The 20,018-nt window shown below is 40.0% G+C and overlaps 1 protein-coding gene across 5 annotated transcripts in view; it reads left to right on the forward strand.

Moving 5' to 3' along the window:
* FNDC3B (fibronectin type III domain containing 3B) overlaps positions 1-20,018 on the forward strand; it is a 539,535-nt gene that overhangs the window by 508,899 nt on the left and 10,618 nt on the right. For all 5 annotated transcript variants that reach the window (XM_078665981.1, XM_078665983.1, XM_078665982.1 and 2 more), the window contains 2 exons: positions 4,438-4,604; positions 9,042-9,169. In XM_078665981.1, the coding sequence (XP_078522107.1) occupies positions 4,438-4,604; positions 9,042-9,169 (295 nt within the window). The remainder of the gene's footprint in view (positions 1-4,437; positions 4,605-9,041; positions 9,170-20,018) is intronic.

Below are 20,018 nucleotides of genomic sequence, written 5' to 3' on the forward strand. Positions count from 1 at the left end.
AAGAGGCTAGAAGGGGATTTTTGTATGCGCTACACGTTAAACAATCTGTAGAATATTTTTAGATATGCTTACTATATCACACATTGAGAACTAAGGGCCAGATTATGAGTTTGGCAGACGGCTTACTCCATCACAAAAGTTACTGATATCCCGTCTGCCGTTTTGCGAGTTCTATTATATCCAATGGAACATAACGGAACTCGTAGTACAGCGGACAGGGCCCATCACTCCAGTAGACTCTCTATGGAAATGTAACTTCTTTAGACTTAGATGAAGCGTTTTCATATATTGAGCATTGCTGCCCATTTTCCCATCAGGCAGTCATTGAGAAAACTTTATTGAAGCACAAGCTTAAGGATTCATAAGTTAAATTGGATTTCAGCCACCAAGGTAAATTGCTGCTCCAAAATTAGAATAGATGCCTTCATAACAGTGATAATGATGTGGTGTATTTAAACCTCACTGCAACGTAAAGTTGCTGAAGCCAGATTACTCATGGTTGGTACTGTTTATCCTTCTTTGGTATACACTACTTAATTCTTTTAAAAATAGCCGGTGCAACAGCTTTTCTCAGGAGCCGACCACTGGAGCTGCGAAATGTCATGGTTGCCCAATGCTAATGGGGCCTACTCTTGATTCCTTCATACCTCTTTTCTGCCATTCTCTCTCGTACCCTACGTCAAAGTTTTATGATGAAAATTAAGCCCTGACTCATGAGTGCCAGCAACCTTTGGCACAAATTAACATATGTTTTCATACCAAATATGGTTTACTTCTGGGGTATTTGAAGTGCTTATTTTGAGCTGGTGTTTACAGGTAGGGCTTTTCAGAACTAATTTTTGCGAATCAGGACTTATTTTGCCCAACGGACCTTGATCCAGAGCAAGCGATAGAAAAATGCAAAAGGGAGTAAGGAAGGACTACGTGAAATGTGGAAAAGCAATAACAATGGGAGAAAGGAGGGAGTGTCTAGTGATGGACTAACAAGGAAAGAGATGCAATCAAAACTACTAAGTCTTGGTAATAAGCATCCTGAACATCAGTCATGCTGGTCGCGGACATCTGAGCAAACACTGGGGCCAGCAGTACTTAATTTGCACATTAAGCCTTAGGTGACCAGATTAGGTTTGGATCAATGCCTCATTTTCAGCTTACCTGCCAACCATCTAAATGAATTTCATTTAAAATCAGTGTAAGAACATTTTCCCTAAGTGATGCTGCAGATGATTTACCCGTTTAAAGTGATCTGTGACAAGGATGTGTTTTAGCTCCTACATTTTTTTCTATTTGTAAATGGATTAGCTAAATATATTGAAAGTGCTTTTTCTGAAAACACCATTGTTGAGAAATACAGTTATTAACAAGGTACTCTTTGCACATGATAAAGCGGTGTAATCAAATCACACTTGCAGGATTCTGTAGTCAGCTTGGGAGATTTTCTGATTTTTATTGGGTCCTGGGACTCATAATAAATGGGTCAAATATAATACATTGGTTGAAGTGGGAAACATCCTTTACAACGCAAATTTTACCATGCAGTGCTTTTACATCGCAACTTTTACAACGCAAACCATTACAACGCATTGAGCTGGGGGGCGCTCTAGGATAGGGAATAGATTTAATTTACTATCCAACACCTTCCCTACTATCCACGGGGACTGGAGTTGGAATAGTAAATTAAACTAATGTCATACATCTGTTGAAGTGGAAATCAATATTTCAAAGAGAACTTTCTGTGTGATGGAGAGAAGTTAGAAAAATTGTCATTTTTTGAGGAGAGTGATTGTCATGATCTTAAATGGAAAATAAATTAAGTACAACAATGTGCTTTAGAAATTGCAATAACGTGTGGCCCCTAACGTTTGGGGCTATATGTTTTCTATAAAATATTTTACTACAAAAAGGCCATTGCATATAATTATAATACAACAGGGGCCTATATACTTAAAACTTGTGTAGAAACCTTTTTGAGTTTTAAGGAACATAACACTGAATTATGATTATATTGGTGCAAGCAAAGCTATCAATAGCTTGAATTACTGTTTAAACACACGAAAATAACTGCAAAATTAAAAAAAAAAGCATAAATAATGGAAATAAAAAAAATCATTGCCAAAGTAAAGTATTAGCCCATCACCCCAGGCACTGAAATGTACTTCTTTTTAAAAGGATACGTACATGTGCTGAGGCCAAACACATAGCACGCAATGCAAGAGATTCACAGGTTGAAGTGGGAAGACTCATTGCCCGATGCTGTCAGATGTGGTTGGTGGAAGCAGATTGTCATTGTTAGTTGAATACTCCTGTGATAGAAGAAGAATGCTGAGCAAAAGCACATCTATGAATTTATATATGTATCTATTATTGCTATTACTATTTGATTACAATTGACACTGAAATCAGTGTGACGGGTAGAGTTAAGTAAGTGTTATGTTTCAGGGAAGAATTAGGATAGTTCTTCATGTGAGGGTTCAGGTGAAGGGTGAATATTGTAATAAATGTAAATTCAGGATTATTCTAAAAGTAAGTTCAAGATTGTACTACATGTAAATTCAAGTTTGTACTAAATATAAACTCAATATGCTTCCTGGGGCTGACATGCTTGTTTTACATGTTTTTTGTGTTCCACAAGTTTGTTTCAGCCTACATTTTCTTTAGGGGAATTATGTAATTGGGGCACATATTGGTGCTTTAATGAGATTTTCATTTAAATAAGTGGATCTTCAGGTAAAGTATACTTTCATTTTGGATGAAGTACCACTGAAGAGGATCAGTGTGAGAAGTGCTAAAAAAACAGATGATTCATCAACTTGTCAGGTAGCAGATCTTAAAAATCAATCTGGTTTTCTTAGAATCAGTGAAGTGTCACTAGAATAGAATTCATGCCATCCGGTAGTTATGCTCAGATGATTCCGCAAGATTCTACGTGCTGTATGTCCTAGAGGGGATCAGTGTGCACTTACGGAGAAAGGTTTAAAACAAATGACCATGGCCAGTTCTTCGTAGCTGCAAAGGCAGAATACAGTGCAAAGGTCTGCAGTTTCTTTCTTCATCTTTTTGGTAGATGGAGCTGTCCTTGACTTATTTTTACATGGTTTTTCCATACCCAGGTCTGGGTGCAGCTTTCCTTCTTAATTATTTGGTTTGGAAGACTTGAGCATAAGCATTCAGATGAACTGCTAACTCTGATAGTCTGAAGACTGGCAGTGGGTGGGAGACATCAGGAAAAGTTTGATATTTGAATGTGACTACTGACCTACAGCGTCGGATTGGTAACGCGGGCTTTCGGGCAATGCCCGAGGGGGCGGTGTCCGAGTTCCTGCTGTGGGCTGCTTTTTTGAGCAGTCTGGGGGCCGATTTGGGCGCTGTCTGTATTGTTCGAACAGCCAGCAGCCCAGTGGGTGTCTGGGTGGCCTTTCTAGAGGCAGATGGGCGCTCCTTACCTCCTGTTTAGCAACAGGCAGCGGTGTCACTCCCTTTGTCTCGCTGGCAGGCCCATTAACGTGTGCACATACTGAGCGGGTGCAGGGGGCCTGAGTAGAAGAGGCCTCACTTGTTTCCAGGTGTGTTTCAGCAGTGTAAACTAACGTGGGCATTTTTTTTACCCCCTGCTTTTTTTTATAAGATTACGCTGAAGCAGTCATTTCAGGAAAGGCATTATGCAAATGTGGGCCGTTTATTTTGCGTGCCCCGGCCGATTTTCAATCCCAATCCAACCCTGCTGACCTACGCATGTACATATTTGCTCCATGGGCTTTGTCATTTTTGGTTGTATCATGTTGTCAAAGTCTCAATCATCAGTCATGTATCATTACCTCATCTGTATATGATCATCCCTCGACAAATGTTCTCATGCATCACTATGTTATGTTGTTAAGCACCTCTATTGAAAAGAAATCCAGCACAATAAACAAAATAAAGGAAGAAGTTATGTTGTTGTCTTTGGATGACTTTAACTAACCGAGATGTCAGTAAGCCACATATGTTATTTAAGTATACATTCCCGTAAATGTTTTAAAATATCAAGAAATATCAGCAACGTCATATATAAGTTAAGGAAATGGGCAAATACGAGCAATCCTTGAGCCCCTTTACCGACGAGTGATTAGGAATCTTCGGTTTTCTTTCTATAGACCAGACAGGGCCAGGGAACCACCCGTCTGCTATTGCTATTGCACATCTCAATGAAAGGCCACCAACGGGGCCTTCCTGGACATCCTATCAGGTGCATTTTGAGTGACGTTTGCCAAGAGTGCCCGGGCAGGACCTCCAAATTCAATACAGCTGTTGACTCCAGAAATCCCTGCACAACTCTACTTTTTGTTAACAAAGTAATTAAATGGTTGCAAAGTTTTCCTATTTTACAGCCAACCTGTAGTACATGTACATGTGCACTGACTTGCTTTGTTCTGATCCAGCTATTTTCCTTTTCCCTAGGTTTATCCCAATTTACAGAGGACCAAGTCACACCTACAAGGTACAAAGGTTGACGGAGTCCACCGACTACAGCTTCAGAATACAAGCTCAAAATGATGCTGGAGAGGGGCCTTTTTCGGACATCTGTACTTTCTGCACAACCAAAGCCATTCCACCAGCAATCAAAGGTAATTTACAACTGTAACTCCAGAACTAACCTGTTATTGGTTTTTGGTGTTGCATGTCACTACACTCGATCCACTACATATTGGGTCACTACATTGAATCAGCTGCATGGTGGGTCACTGTGTTAAATCTGCTACATATGGTAAGTCACTACTTTAAATCCACTATATGGTTGATCACTACATGGTGATTCATTACATTTGATCCACTTCACAGTAATTCATTACATTAGATCCACTATATTATTTGTTATTATATTAAAAATCCTTACTTCCTCATTTACTGCATCTGATCCATTACATCATGGGTCATTACATTGTCTTGAAGTTGGGGGGAGGAGTACCCTTCATCCACCCATAATTGATTTACTCTACTTAATCTTACCTGTAGTTTTTAATTAATGAATCTCTATGCGTAGCCCATTTGATCACATACCATCAGATGATGTAACAACCCACAGTGTAGTGGACATGTATGGTACACAACTTTATCATCCGCGATATTGGATATTCAGTATGACTAAGCTTGGAAAAAAAAATGTCTACAAGAAAATCTTAGATCTGGGCAATGCATGCGTGGAGACATGAGGTCATCTATTAACCTTACTATGACTGAAGAATGGAAAACGAGTCTTGGGTTGGTAGTCCCTTTGTCATTTCTGTGTTGTCGAAAGCATAGGCTTGCTGCTCTGGTATGCGTTTCATCTACAGCAGAAAATTGTTTTGTCTACTCTTGCTTTTTACTGTTAAATTGATCACTTGGAAATCTTTTCCTATTTTGACATTAGTGTACCTGCTGCGCCTAATTTATAAACAATAAGTGGTATTCTGTGTGCTAGCATGAATAGATTTTTTTTCTTCACTGCTTTGTGCAATGCTTTCAGAGAATGATAGCAATGCTCCTTTCATTCAGCTCATGGTTGAGAAGTTAAATCAATACAATAAGATGGTCTCTGTGGCATCTTCACATGACATTGTTGATTCCATTGTCGCAATTCTAGTTTTGTGGCTACGTAGTCTCTGCTGCTCAGTAAATGGATTTTCCACAGACTATTTGATGTTTATCGCCTTTCCAAAGCTGATGCCCTCAGTTTCTTCTCAGCTTCTTCCCAGTGTGATGCTTTGAGGTGACCCCATTCTTTGCTCGGCTGTGCAGATTAACTCTGCTGGAAAATGGAAAATCAATGTGGTTCGTTTTCTCTTCTCTTGGCGGTAATGACTGGATTTCGTCCATTAGCAGATATAGAAACCTGCTGTTGATCAAAGAATTGCTTGAAAGTCACGAACAGCGAATAACCCTCCAAAGAAAAGCCAAGAGAAGTGTGTGCTAGCCTTGGGTCTCATTAATGAGACGGAGGGCCAGACTGGGAACTAAATTCTCCCTGGCAAAAATGTCCAATCAAACCCCCACTCCCTTTCTCTTTTTCCATTCACCCTCATTCTTTCTCTATAGGTATCACTCACTCTGTTTTTCTATGCCTGTTTCTTTATCTTGCTGTCTTGCCCTCCTACGCCACCGCTGTGCTTGCTGGCAAAACCCACAGGAGATGCGGAGAAAGATTCTGGTGGCAGCCATTGAGCTGCAAGGACCGCCCACCAATACAAAATGTGTTTATATAATGAAATATAATGTTTGACACTCGGCTCCACAAATGCTTGTGACATGATTATCTCTTAAAATGAGGACGTGTTGTATTATAAAGTAAAGTAAAGTCCACATTTGTAAAGCGCACAATCACCCGTAAGGGTCTCTAGGCGCTGGGGGCCGTCGGGAAGATTAAGCGAGCTATTGCCCAGAGTCACATGGTGCTGGGCTAACCTGCCGCCGGAGCCGGGGATCGAACCGTGGTCCCCAGATTCCAGCGTCAGTCGCCCTGGCCGCGGCGCCACACCTCTCCCATCCTATCAAGATACATTTATAGGACATACATGGTCCAGCCGTATTGTAAATTGTTTGTTTGTGATTACCAAGTACTACTGTTACTTCCATCAAGGCAAATTACACTAACAGCTAAATAAATCAGTTAATTTATTTATTTACATGCTTGACTACAATCTACTATTTGCTTTCCAGATTCATTGTAGAAAACATATGTTCATCTACATGCTGTGTTTGACTTGTGTTTAAAAATGCAATGTATCTCATAATTATAATTGCTGATGAAGATACCCTTTCTGCTTAATTGTGCCTTTGAGAAAAGGTCATTTAACCTAGGCAGACATCCACCCCTGTTTGTATTGTCGCTCTTAAAGATAAAGACTCACTACGGCTATCTGCTGTGATCTGCATGCCAGGATTTTGAACCTTGGCAAGGCCAGCTGAGCCTTCCAGCCACCTGAGGTCAGGAAGTTGAGTAATATTAAATTTGGTGATAGATACACCCTATATTTACAGTAAATAAAGATGTCAGACAGGTTATATACAGCTTTAAATCAGAAGCAAGCCTGCTCATCAAATATAATACATTTACAGTCAATAAAGGAAAATACAAATTCCAGGTGAAAGAAAATCACGAAAAGTACAAATAACACGCCAAATATTTTGTTGAGTCATGGTGGGTCAGCCTTCTTTCCTCAGCAGTTTATGCTTCATCTCCTACCGGTAACAGTAGGACACATTTTACATGGCTTTTTTCACAACACAAACCTGCCCAGGGTAGACTTTTTTGCTTTTGGTAGAATTGTTAGATATGATACAATATGTACCTTTCTATGTATCGGGTTCCAGAAAATTCAGTTGGATAAACCAGCTTTAGAGTAGCAAATTAAGTACTCATGAATTTTTTTTTAAAGATAAACATAATTAGGACACTTACTTCGATATTTTGTTTGCTGCCGCGACAATTTGTGTCCTAAAAAACAAAACATATATATATTTATGGGACCCATTAAAATGGATTGTGTTTAAAATATAAAATGTATCAACACCTGCATTCATTTTACATATTTTTAAAACGCAAATCAATCCACAACCATATATTATTTGTCCCATGATTGTCACAGCTGTCAATGTCTGATTGAAATTTACAGATTTTCTTTTTTTGGTGGACAACTTTAAATGTAGCAGTTATAATATTTTTGTTAATATCTTGTATTTCTTTCTAAAAACAATTGGCCAAGTTAACAGGCCTTTCAAAATCCAGCTTCATATTTCATTACTGCAAAACACATTTGACTCATATTTCATACATTTTACCACCAAATCGGATAAGAGGCAAAGTTAATGTCCTGGTCAATAAAGGTGGCCATAGATAAATTACTAAAAAGCCAACTCTACTCCCAAAGACCTTAAAAGAGACAGAGGCTGCATGTACTCTTGGTTGTTTGCTCTCCAGTGTAGCACTAGGTGTAACAAGTCTGTTCAGTAGGAGAGTGATGCCAGACACAATGGATGGCTCATGGGAATCCCATCTGTGACCCCAACATAACCATCCAAAACTTGGCCCGTAAAGTTCTAGTCTAGTCTGTTTGGTGATTCTCTGCTTACTACTGCTGTTCTGCCATTGCAACCCCAATCTCAGCGCACGTACAGGCAAAGGCAGATACTATATTTCCATATGGTATGTGACCAGCTGGGTAGAACTAGACACTGCTTGAAGTAGGTGGTTACTGGGAGCCTGCCACCATGTGTGTAATATGGGGTATGCTATTCAGGCATGTGCCACTATGCCAAGATCCTTGCTCAACTTGAATATGTGAAAAAGTCAAAAGTGTGGAATTAGGAAAATGGCAGACTGATCTCCTAGTTGTAGGGGAAAAGGTTTCTACTTTGGGCCAGAAACACCAATCCTTATTTCTGTAGAACCAAGAGGAAATGAAATGAAGATTTAACAAATGCAATGTGTGGATTTTCCACAACATAAATGATGCATTAAAATGTCCGCTCATTAATAAGTTGAACTAATTGGTATATTCTGGAGAGTGGATCTCTTCCCTAAAAGTAGTTTTTGTTTGGATTTTTATGAGTTTCTTCAAAACAGAAAACACCATCATGTCACCAGTATTTGGAAAAAAACATCGGTAGAGCTCAGTAATACACAAAGAAATATCTTCAAACCTTCTCACAATAATGGCACTACTACTCATATTCTTGTAAGCTAAACAGCAGCCAATGTCTTTCATCTCTAGATAAATCATTACATTCAGCCACTAATCATCTCAGTTTCAATCAGAAATTGTAATGGGGCAAAAAGAAATGTTACGTTTTGATAAACATTAAATCAGCAAGTTGTTCTGCTGTTCCAGACATATTTTACTAATCTGAAAAATCAGATTTTGACCCAAAAAATCAGCCAGCTTGTTTTTGTAAAATGCATTTGTGAGCTCCTTTTCCTTGTAATTTGTGCCTGGTTATTTTTAGTCAGGTAGAATTGGCATAAATGATTTGTTTAATAATGTCAGTGTTCTATATATCAACATTTGCATGCATTGTTATTACAGCACCTCGAGTCACACAGTTAGAAGGAACATCCTGTGAAATCACCTGGGAGACTGTGCCACCCATGAAGGGGGACCCTGTTGGATATATTCTTCAGGTACTCGTCGGCAGAGAGTCAGAATATAAACAGGTAAGATTGGTATCTATATATTGTATTTCTCTGTTGTTGAGTTTATGTAGTAGTTTGGTACTCAAAAACTTTGAATTTTTCAGTACCCACTTAAACATCAATGGGCATCTATGTATGTTGGCACCATACAGTGTCTTACAGCAGAGCACAATAGGTTATCAATGTGGGTTGAATTAAATATTTGATTCCACAAAAATTCTTCTGCAGTGCCTGATCAATAATAAAAACTTGATAATTTGGGCGGTCTCTTAAATGGGATGTCTTGGAAGGGCCTTTAGCACATGTGCCATCTATTAGACATAGATAATGTGGTGTGAGATTAGAACAGTGTTGTAGGGTCCCAATCACAATATTTCCTTTAATTATTTGGAGCTTTGTGAATAGTTTGTTAAAGCAGCTTTTTAGCTAAATCTCGTTCCAGCAATTCAAAGTCACAACCAATAAATGGAACAATTTTTTCTTGGTGAAAAATGTGCGGTCTTTAAAGCGCTAAAAGGAAGTGGAGAAAATAATTGGAGGTGCTGTTCTCACTCAGCCAGTAAACTGTCGTGCAACCCAAATTATCAGTCACGTAAGCATCAACTTAAAAAAGTACAATGCTAATTTTTCTAAGAAGTTGAGAATTACACAAATCTTTAAAAAAATATTCTGTCAAAATGTGAACAAAACACACACCTCAGGCTGATAAGAACACTCATTTAGCCTCTCAGTTTTTCACTATTTATGCTTACATTCATCTGAAGCATTGTCCAAGTGGAAATATGGAATATCAGCGCTAAGGTTATCATCCACCAATTTGTGTTAGGCCCTATACTGTAGAGATTTGAGCCGTTTAAGAGCAATAGATTTCAGAATATCGAAGCCCACCAATATCTTTGGATCACATAAGATGTTCTTCAGCTCATACATAGAGAGAACTTCCTCAAACCTCAAGTTGACAAAATCTTGCCAGGCATTGTTATGCAATGTACACAAGACCTTCTAGACAGCCTGGATATCACTGGTATTTAAGAAAACACATGTGACTATTGCTATGGACAGCTGTAGGCTGATGTGCATTTTACCCTACCTGGCCAGACTAAAGTAGCCTATTTTTGATAAACAACACCGATACATATAGAATTATTAAATTGCAGGCAATTAACATCTTTACAGCCATCTCCAATGCAAATTGATCATGGAGCCTCAACACTCTGCTAGAAATGAGCATTGCACACATTTTTGGAAGACCTAGCATGGGAAGCAGATCATTGTAGCCCATTATCAATGAGCAGCGCTCCAGTACTGTGACAGTAATCTTCTGCACCTAAGAACCTAGCTTCAGGAGGGATTGACAGAAAGAGGAAGGAAGGGGGCACAGAAGTACTTTACCAGATTAGCCGAATTTAACCTAGTGCTCAGTGGGGGAATAATAGATGTCTCAACCAGATTCCCTCACATCTGAGGTTGGCCTAGCGAGGAGTTTATCCCACGGGAGGTCCTGGCACGGGCAAAGAGCCAAACTTAATCTGAGCCTGACCTCTGGAGTCCTACTGGTGCCTGAAAAAACAGGAACTTGAGGCGGCTTACCTGGTGGCTCCTGGTGATACTGTGTGGTCCCCGTGGATCACAGTGAGTGGCGGTGGTAGCCACTTTGATTGGGTGCTGGCATCGGGAGCTCACCAGCGACAGGGGCGGGTCCCCCTGCAGACCTTAGCACCGTCACAAGGCCTTCCTGGGCTTGTGTGTGGGTGCCCCCGTATCTCAAGAAGAGGGCACTGGTGGCTTGACTTTCCCTATCAGATTCCCATATTTCAGAGAGGAAAATTAATATACGTTTCGGTCTGGGAGAAATTCAGTTAGGTCTGAGCACGTGTCAAATGGGGAGAGCAGTAGGGCCAGATGGTGTACCTGCCTGCTGATTTGTATAAAGACACCTAGGAATTGTGGACCCCATTATTGACTAATGGGTTTCATGCTGTCATGAGGGGTGGGCTGCCATCAACTTGGTCAAAAACAACAATTACCCCTGTTTTTGAAAAGGGAAACAGATGTGATCCTCACTGCTATTGTCCGATATCATCGATTCATGGCTTACTGAAAATATTGGGAAGAGTTGTGTTATGTTATGTTAGAGTCATTTGTAAAGCGCAACTCTTACCCTAAGGTGTCCTGGCGCTAGCTACAATCCTCCTAGTGAAGCCAAGTTGATACCGAATTATAAGTCAAAAAGCCAAGTTTTTAAGGCCTTCCTGAATATCAGTAAATCCCTAATACTCCTCAGATAAAAAGGGGGAGCATCCAGGCCTTTGCCACACCAGCATCAAAACTTCTGCCTCCCCACCTGGCCTTTTTTGAGGATGGTACTGTCACCAATTTTGCTCAAAGAGAGTGGAGAGTGCTTTTGGGCACATACCACTGAAATTGTCACTTCAGGTGGTTGGGTCCTGTGCCTTGTAGGGCTTTGTATACCAGACAGAGGGATTTAAACAGCACTCATTTCTTAACGGGTAACCAGTGGAGTCGTCTGATTTCACTGGAGACATCATTGTTGGAGTGACTGCAATGTTAGGCTGAGGAGTATTGTATCATTTCTGACTTGCAGTATGGTTTTAGGAAGGGTCTGGTCACTTGAGAATAATGTCTTAACATGGAGCTACCCATGACAGGCATTCAGGGATCTTAGTTGTACATTTGTATTGCCAGTGTAGTGCATTAGACAGTGCTAATCACGTACAACTCTGGCAGATCATGCATACCATGGTGGGTGAACTGCAAATTATACACATTTTAAGTCAACTTTATCAACTTTATCAAAATGTTATACCCAGGGTCCGCTTTGGGCCAGGAGACGAGTGTATCAGTGCTTTTAATTTGCAGAAGAAATCGAACCAAGGGTGTGTACTGGCCCCATTTGTATTGACTTTGTATGTAAACGGTTTTGAACAAGCTCTATTGTAAATTTCTAATGACTTGCTCAAGATTGGCTCCCAACTGACACCCTATTAAATGCAAATAATGCAGTCCTTTTGGCCCATACTGCTAATGGGCTTCAGCAATTGCTTGATTCATATAGTACGTACATTGATAATTTGAAACTAAAATTTAATCTAGGAAAGACCTATTTTATGTTTTGTGGGAAAGAAAACCCTAAAGTCAGACAATGTGTTGTTAAAAATACTGTTATGTCGAAATTCCCTACTTTTAAATACCTCAAAGTCCTATTTGATAACCAGGGAAAGTGGACCCACCCTTCCCCCAAATACGGTTAAAGACACCACAACTAACAAAGACGCCCAGAACTGTATTTTGGTTTTCTTCAATACTGGACTACAGGCCAGTCCAGGAAATGCTTACAGTCTATAACAGCAGAAGCATCTTGGCCGCTAACTATGGTTCTAGTATTTGGGGTTATGCGATTGTATAGCTTTACAATGGGCAATCATTCAATAATGCTATTATTCGATTTTAGTACATACAAGTGTACATCATAAAAATAGGAGCAAATAATTAAACAACATGAAAATATTGCCAAGATACATAAACATGATAGATTAAGTATAAGCCAAGCCAGCCATATTAAAAAGATCAAATATCATTAAAATCACAAGGTTTACAATTCAGTTCCGGTAATATAACCAGCCAAATAAAGTATTAACGACCTCTGCATAAAACCCCAAGCAAACAATGTGCAAACAAACAAGCAAATCTTGGGTGTATCCAAACACTGTAGTAAAAGATAAGCGGGTTTAACCTGTTTGAAATTTCCAGCAATCAGAAGAGGCCTTGAAAATGTATGTAGAAGGGCAGAAAACTTGGGACACGAAAGTACTATGTGCATATAGGTACATATCACATGTGCAAAAAGGCAAGTTAGATTGTGTAAACCAAACAACCCCTTTAGGGAATACAAGCTGATGAAACATATTTAGTCTAAAAAATGTCTGAAATCGTCGATGCACATTAGGCATATCCCTTTGGAGAGAAGTTTCCATACCCAGAACAGATTTGCCAAGGACATATTCACGGTACGAATGCTTGGCCAAGGCGGAATTTTCCCATTCGGCTGCCACCCTCTGAGAGAAAGCTTTCTTAACCCAAACAAGATCATTTCACACTATGCCCAGGTACTCCTAGAAAAGACCAGGATGACCCCGTTCAATAACAGACTTCTTGGTGTATTGAAGCCATGTAATCTGGGCTCCTTTGTCCAATAAGAGACAATCTAAAATGTGCCAGTTTAAGTGTAGATCCTCCTTATACTGGAGTTCCCTAAAATTCACAAAATCTGATCTTGAACAGAACTTGGAAGCCCTGACAAGTGTGGCTGGGGACCAACGTTAAAGTATTAAACGAACTGTAGCAGCACATGCTCTAATCACTGCTAGTCAAGGCCTGCAATTTCATTTCTTGCATGTTTTTAATAGTCAACAATGCTGCATTTTAACCCAATTTCACCTTGTTGCAATTCACTTCATGGTGGTACACCCTATGTCTTGGTTGAAAGGAAATACATCTTGTCCATGTGATGTTATGTCTGCTCAAAGCACCTTACATCTGGACTTTTTATGCGAGAGTTCTAAATCGCTTAGAGCTTAGTTTTTAAAACAATTTGGAATGCATTTTAAACAGAGTAGGCCTGCTCATTAATTTCTTCAGTCTCTGCCATCCATTCCTATATGATCTGCTGTCAAAGTTTTATAAACGGTGCTATAAGGATTAGGATAACCTTAACGGATATGCATGTTGACTGTATTTGATTTGATTTTTATCTAACTATTTTATTGCATTTTGCTACGTTATTTTTGGTGGTTATGAAATATTTCCTGAATAAATAATTTTTTACTCTGACAATTGATTGGAGGGGTGAGCTGTGTTGATATCACTTCAGTTGTAATGTTGGTGGTATTTTACACTGTCAGCCGTATCAAATTTCTGTGAAAGCTCTCTGATTCAAAGTCTAGTAACCGATTGGATGTGATCCTTTCTGTAAACAGGCATCAAGTGGAAGGTGTATATTCTCAACCCACCCAGTCCATTGTGTATAGGGTTCAGGGTTGTCTACAACATACACTATTATGTAGCTGGCCCCATTGATAGAAATGGTACTCTCACGCAGCTCTGGTTGTACGGGTCCACTTATGATACACAGATATTGTGGATAATCCAGTGGTCCACGCTATAGAAGACTAACTATCTTAAGTCTTGTTTGTCAGCTATTGATCAGTAGATGCAAGACAACTCTCTGAAAAGGAACTCCAGTAAAACCAAAATCATAGCGGTTAGATGTCCCGCTATGTACTTTGCAAAAGAAGTGTCTCATCTTAAAAACGTATGTCCCCGTTTGATGCAGGCTTAACAATGGTAAATCAAAAGTACCTAGCTTGCTAAAAGCTATCTTCTTCCATTTACCATATCCTCAAAGACAAATATTTAAATTTCTGAGTTTGAACTTTTAAGTTCAGCAATTGTGTTTGTCTTTTCACGGCTGGACCTGCGAACAGTTCTTTAATATCCCTCAAATACATAATATTAGAATTGCAAAGGGTACAACACCTTATGGACCATGTCACAGTGGACATCACCCTTATTGTCCATTCCCTTATCTGGTTACCAGTTGTGAAGAGAATTTAGTATAAATCTCTCTGTTTGGTACATAATGACCTTCTCCATTAAGATGCTATTTCCGGCTAAATGTATCTGCCGTTATATCTCTAGACCACTCTTTTCTGCACCTATAGTTCCTTATTGTCTAAAAAAACACATACATGCAGAGCTCTGGATGTCTCCCAATCAAACAGCTTATAGATCATCTGATGTTTGGACTTACACTAAAAATTCACCATATCTCTAAGTACCAGCCTTAGCGGATATTGCCTGCCAACTAGCCATTTCCTGGTGAATGCTATGTTGTAGACGCACCAATAGCTATGTAGTTAACATAACTGAGATCAATAAGTCAGATTAAAGAATTATTATTATTCATTCAGACTTACAGAATTGTGCTTTTTAATGCAAACGTTGATTACAGATACCCAGCTATAAATAATTGGTGTGACAAATGTTTACTGCCACCTTCTACGAGCTCTTATCTTTGATAATCAGTGGTGCGATAAAGCATTATGACATAGCACTTCACTTTCAAATTATCTATGGATTAGGGCATTCATCTCCCTACCATGTTAACCTCAGCTAAATCAGCTAGCAAGCATCTCAATACCCTAATGCACAGACTCCCCACTTCTGATATCATGCCACATACCTCTCTGGCGCCATTGACATCTGTACTTGTCCGTCAAGCACTAGGCATTGCACAACCATAACCTCCCCTCGCCTCCAATGTACGGCTCATGACCTCACAGAGGATGTCGAAGATGACCTCACAAATGATATCAATGATCTTACATCACCATAGACGACATCACAAAAATTACTGAAGACACACATGCTTGCCCTATTACCCATCATTTGATTGGCAGAGAAAGAACAGCCTTGCGTCTTCATAAATCCTTCCTCTGTAGAGACTTATAGATGATAACAAACTGCAGGCCTTCTCTGCAAGCAGTGCTGACAGAGAAATTATAGCAGCCTTTGATGTCTGGATCAGCAGATGACATCGCGACTGGCATTACATTTCACACCACTGTTGACCTCATTTAATTTGTCACTGACACTGAATATATTTCTCCATTTCACAGACTGGCAAGTGGAAATACAGCTTTCTGTGTATACCTAAATAGGTATATCTAGAGCAGAAAGCTGTGGTAATCTTTTCCTACTACGACAGCAATGAGGATATGCACTAGGGCTCTCCAAAGTCGGTCCTGGAGGGCCATATCCATGCCAGATTTTTAAGATAACTGTTTTTAAGATAACTACATTTACCTAAATGGGGATATGCTAAAAATCTGACATGGATCCGGCCCTCCAGGACCGACTTTGGAGAACCCGGATATAGACCGCTAGCTAGCGATCTATACACAACTACATTGCAAATGGTACAAGTAATGACATAATTGGAGACGTTACATTCTATTTCAACATTGACATTATCCATGACATCACAGAAGTTGCAAACTAATTTTCTTCTCCAATTCTGTTTCCTGGCTGTGGAAATAAAGATGTTATATCAAATGGTATGCCGGTAGTGCACTGGATGTGGAAAAAAGCTGTGTCCAAAGTTATTTTATTCCATGTGGACATGGCCTGGCTGTGCACTTTCTTCTCTCTATTTTATAAGACATTGAGGCTGACATTAACCCCTTCCGTGCTCCCTCCCCAGTGCTGGGAACGGCCAACGGCCGTCGCAGCCCCGCCCACTCATTAGAACGCCTGCACCGCGGCGGAATTGCTGCCACGGTTAAGGTGTTAATAGTCCTCCTTTCCTACTTTTATTAAATGCTTTCTTACTGATGTTGTAGATGTGATAAGTGGTGTCACTAGTCTTGCAATCTGTGACATCAAATGAGGTCTGGAGCAGTGGGCCGCGGAGTAGGGTTTCAAAATGTACCATAACAGAGATTTCAGTTACTCCTCTTAGTTTTTTATTTTATTTCATACATTTGTATTTGCCATGTAGTGAAATCACTTCATGAATCACTCCTTATATCATCTGTCAACAATAGGTTTAAAGTTTTTTTATTGCTGAAAAGTAAAGTTCAGCTTCAAAATTCATAAAAATTCATGAGCTGCCTCTTTATTTTAAATTACAAAGCAGACTGCTAATAATCCACCATGTGGGTGTTGTGTGACATTAGATGGAATTGCTTTATATTGGCTATCATTAGCATACAGAGCAGTAAGAAGAACTGAGAAAGATGTTAGCCGTCAGGAAACCTTCAAAGAACTGATCACCCACGTATACACTGCCTTCAATGAATTTTAAAAGATAAGCATTCATGGTAACCAGTGACTGAAACCTCACATTGTTCACACACATTTCACTTGAAAAACACTTTTTCTATTACTGCTCATGTATGAAATAGTATCAAAAAGGAGAGAGAGGCGGCCATCTATGTCAGCCTTGTGATTAAGGTCCTTCATTTGGAAATCATTTATTGTACAGTATGTATATAGTAATGGTGTGGGAAGTTAAGCTTGATTACAATTTATTAGAAATGTCAGGAGGAGAACATGCTTTGCTTCACCTGAACAACCCATTTTTCAGAGCAAAATCAAAGGGTTTGCAACCACAAAAGAACTTTTCACACTGTGCAAAAGCCCAGGTCCAACTCAGAAAAGTCTTTCTGACTCATAAGAAGGCTTTTTTGACCAGTAATGAATCACAAATTGGGGGGCGTAGAAGCCTCCCCCATCTATTTGCAATTCCTAAAGCAGTGTATTAGTGGTTTGTGACTACAACTGTGACCATTGGCAATTTCTGGCCTCAAGTTGGGGTGGTGATTTATTTGTAAAGGTGAAGCTGTCTCGGTGGGCTAGTTTCCTCTTTGTGTGTGATTTAGGTGGCCATGGGGGAGCTGGCAGTGGTCCAGATGGTCACTGCCAGTTATCAAAAGCATTTTCCAGACGAAAAATATTTCTTCAAGTAGCGTCTTTCCCTCTAATGGGCACTGGCTGTTTTTTTCTCTCTGTTTTTTTACTTTTTCCATTTGGGAAAGCAAATGTAGGGACAGAGTCCTACTGTCCATCACAGGCAATCACCGCTGCATTCGACCGGACTAATGAGTGTTCAGTAGGCAGGTTGTTTTGCAACCTCTTCAACTGTACAATTTGTTATGTAACCTATTAGTACTTAAGTTGTTTGTAAATTGCATTCCCATTCAGAAACCAGTCTATGCAAATTGCATATCCATGGTTAATTAATGGAAATAGTAGATGGGAACTTTAAAGCTCATGTTTTTTGTGGCATACGGCTATGTTGGTGTTTTCTATTCATATTTTTCAGTCCATAGGCATCTAAGTCGGTCAATGGGCGATACTGTGATTTATTGGAAACAGTGCAACAAAGAAACAGCATCATCATATATTAGACTTGGTTTATTTAGGAGGAAGTGGAGAGTACAAGATACATTCTTTTGCCCTTTGCGTGTCTACCCCCACTCTTCACTTTCTCCATTATGAGAAGTTGTGGTCAAGTGTGGGTGAGGATGCAAATTCATCTAATTTGACAAAGGGTGGTGTCAAGGGTTCCTTGGTGCTTCTCTGTGGGACCAAGTCTACTATCTGGATCTTGGGGCTCTGATGCACCAAAGCTGTTTGCGGTCAGTGGGCTATGTGATCCTCCCTCATCCGTAGGTCCATTTCTCAGGGGGTTCCTGATAGCAAGTTGGCATCTATAAGGGGCTCCGTGACACCACAACAGCAGACTGTTGTTGTTGGTTTTCTTGTTCACTCCTAACCTTTTTTTTAAGTTCAAGTAGAATTTTATTAGGAGAAACAAAATTGTTATTACAAAGAGCGAAATGAAATACAACATCATCAAAAAGGATAATAAACTAGGTTATCACAATAAATATCATAAGATAAGGAATGCAGGGAGAGAAAAAGAAAAAGGAAAATAAAAAGTGAATGAGGCTGGAAGTGTAAAGTGTACACTCGAAGAGGCTTTGTAACATGGGAAGCAATGCAAATGGATGCGGGAAACTAAATACTAGAGAAAAAGAAGGAACAAAAGGTGATTCAGGGGGGTTTCGAAACCTCTTGCTGAAATGGGGGTAAGTGAGAAGAGCGTTTGGCACAAACATCCAGATAAAGGGTGACAGGAAGCCATAACGCATGTCTTTTCGGGGCCAGGGTAATGGGATAGACAAATGCAGTGTCCAGTCTGTGATTATAACATACATTGAACCACCATGCTTTGAAAGTAATACCTTCGGAAATTTTCCAGTTAACAGTAATCTGTTGAAACGCAACAGCCAGTAACAAATCGATAATATGAACATTTGTTTCAACTTCAGTCCAGGAAGGTGAAAGTGAGCCAAGGAAAATGTCAGTGAGAGAGAAGGGGATAGAAGTCTGGAAGATAGAATTGATTTGAACCCATAATTTAGTCCAAAATGCGTGCGTGAGAGGACATAGGAAAAGCATATGAAAGAGCGTGGCATTGGGGGCGGAGCAAGACCAACAGAGGTCCGGAATCGCAGGGAATCTTTTGTGAAGGAGAGATGGCGTGTAAAGGAGTCGGTTGTAAAGGAAGAAAAGTGTTTGTGTGAGAGAGGCAACTCTGGAGGACTTGCGAAGCTTAGTCCATATTTTATCCCACAAGGAGGTGGATCAAGATACAACGAGTTCAGATTCCCACTGCTCCTCCACCGTGGTTTTAGGCCGAGGTGATGGAGGGTTATGGAAGGAATGATAAATGGAAGACGCTGAAGGGTTGGAGCGCAGTTGGGAGTGTAGAGAAGAAATTGGAGTAGTAGAGATCGCAGGTGAAGCAGAATGAGAGAGGGAGTCATAGACAGACATAACTGCATTCTTGAGTAAGATGTACTTGTGGACAAAGGAGGAAGGGAGAGAGAAGATCCGACTTAGAACAGGAAAAGGTATGAAGATAGATCCAGTAAAGAGTTGGGAAACCCAGATTAAACCTCGTTGCCTCCAAGTTTTCCAGTAGAAAGGTTTCAGTTTGATAAGAATGCTATTATTATACCAAATCGTGGTGTTGAGAAGTTCAGTGATTGAGGAGGGAGGAGGTGGAGCAGGGGCAAAAAGTAGTTTCGCAGTGTATTTGTGAATTGGAGTGGACAAGAATTGGGGTTTGCGGGAAAAGGAGAGATACTCGGCAAAGGAAAAGGGAGAAAGAGAAAGGTGTTCAAGTTCAGCCCAAAGGGGAAGAGGTTCGGTAGGATCTTTAAGCCAGATAGCGGCCTGTTTCAGGAGGAAGGCTTTATGATAAGCGGGAAAATTTGGG

The sequence above is a fragment of the Lissotriton helveticus genome, chromosome 11, assembly GCF_964261635.1.
Source record: "Lissotriton helveticus chromosome 11, aLisHel1.1, whole genome shotgun sequence".
Taxonomy (NCBI): Eukaryota; Metazoa; Chordata; class Amphibia; order Caudata; family Salamandridae; genus Lissotriton; species Lissotriton helveticus.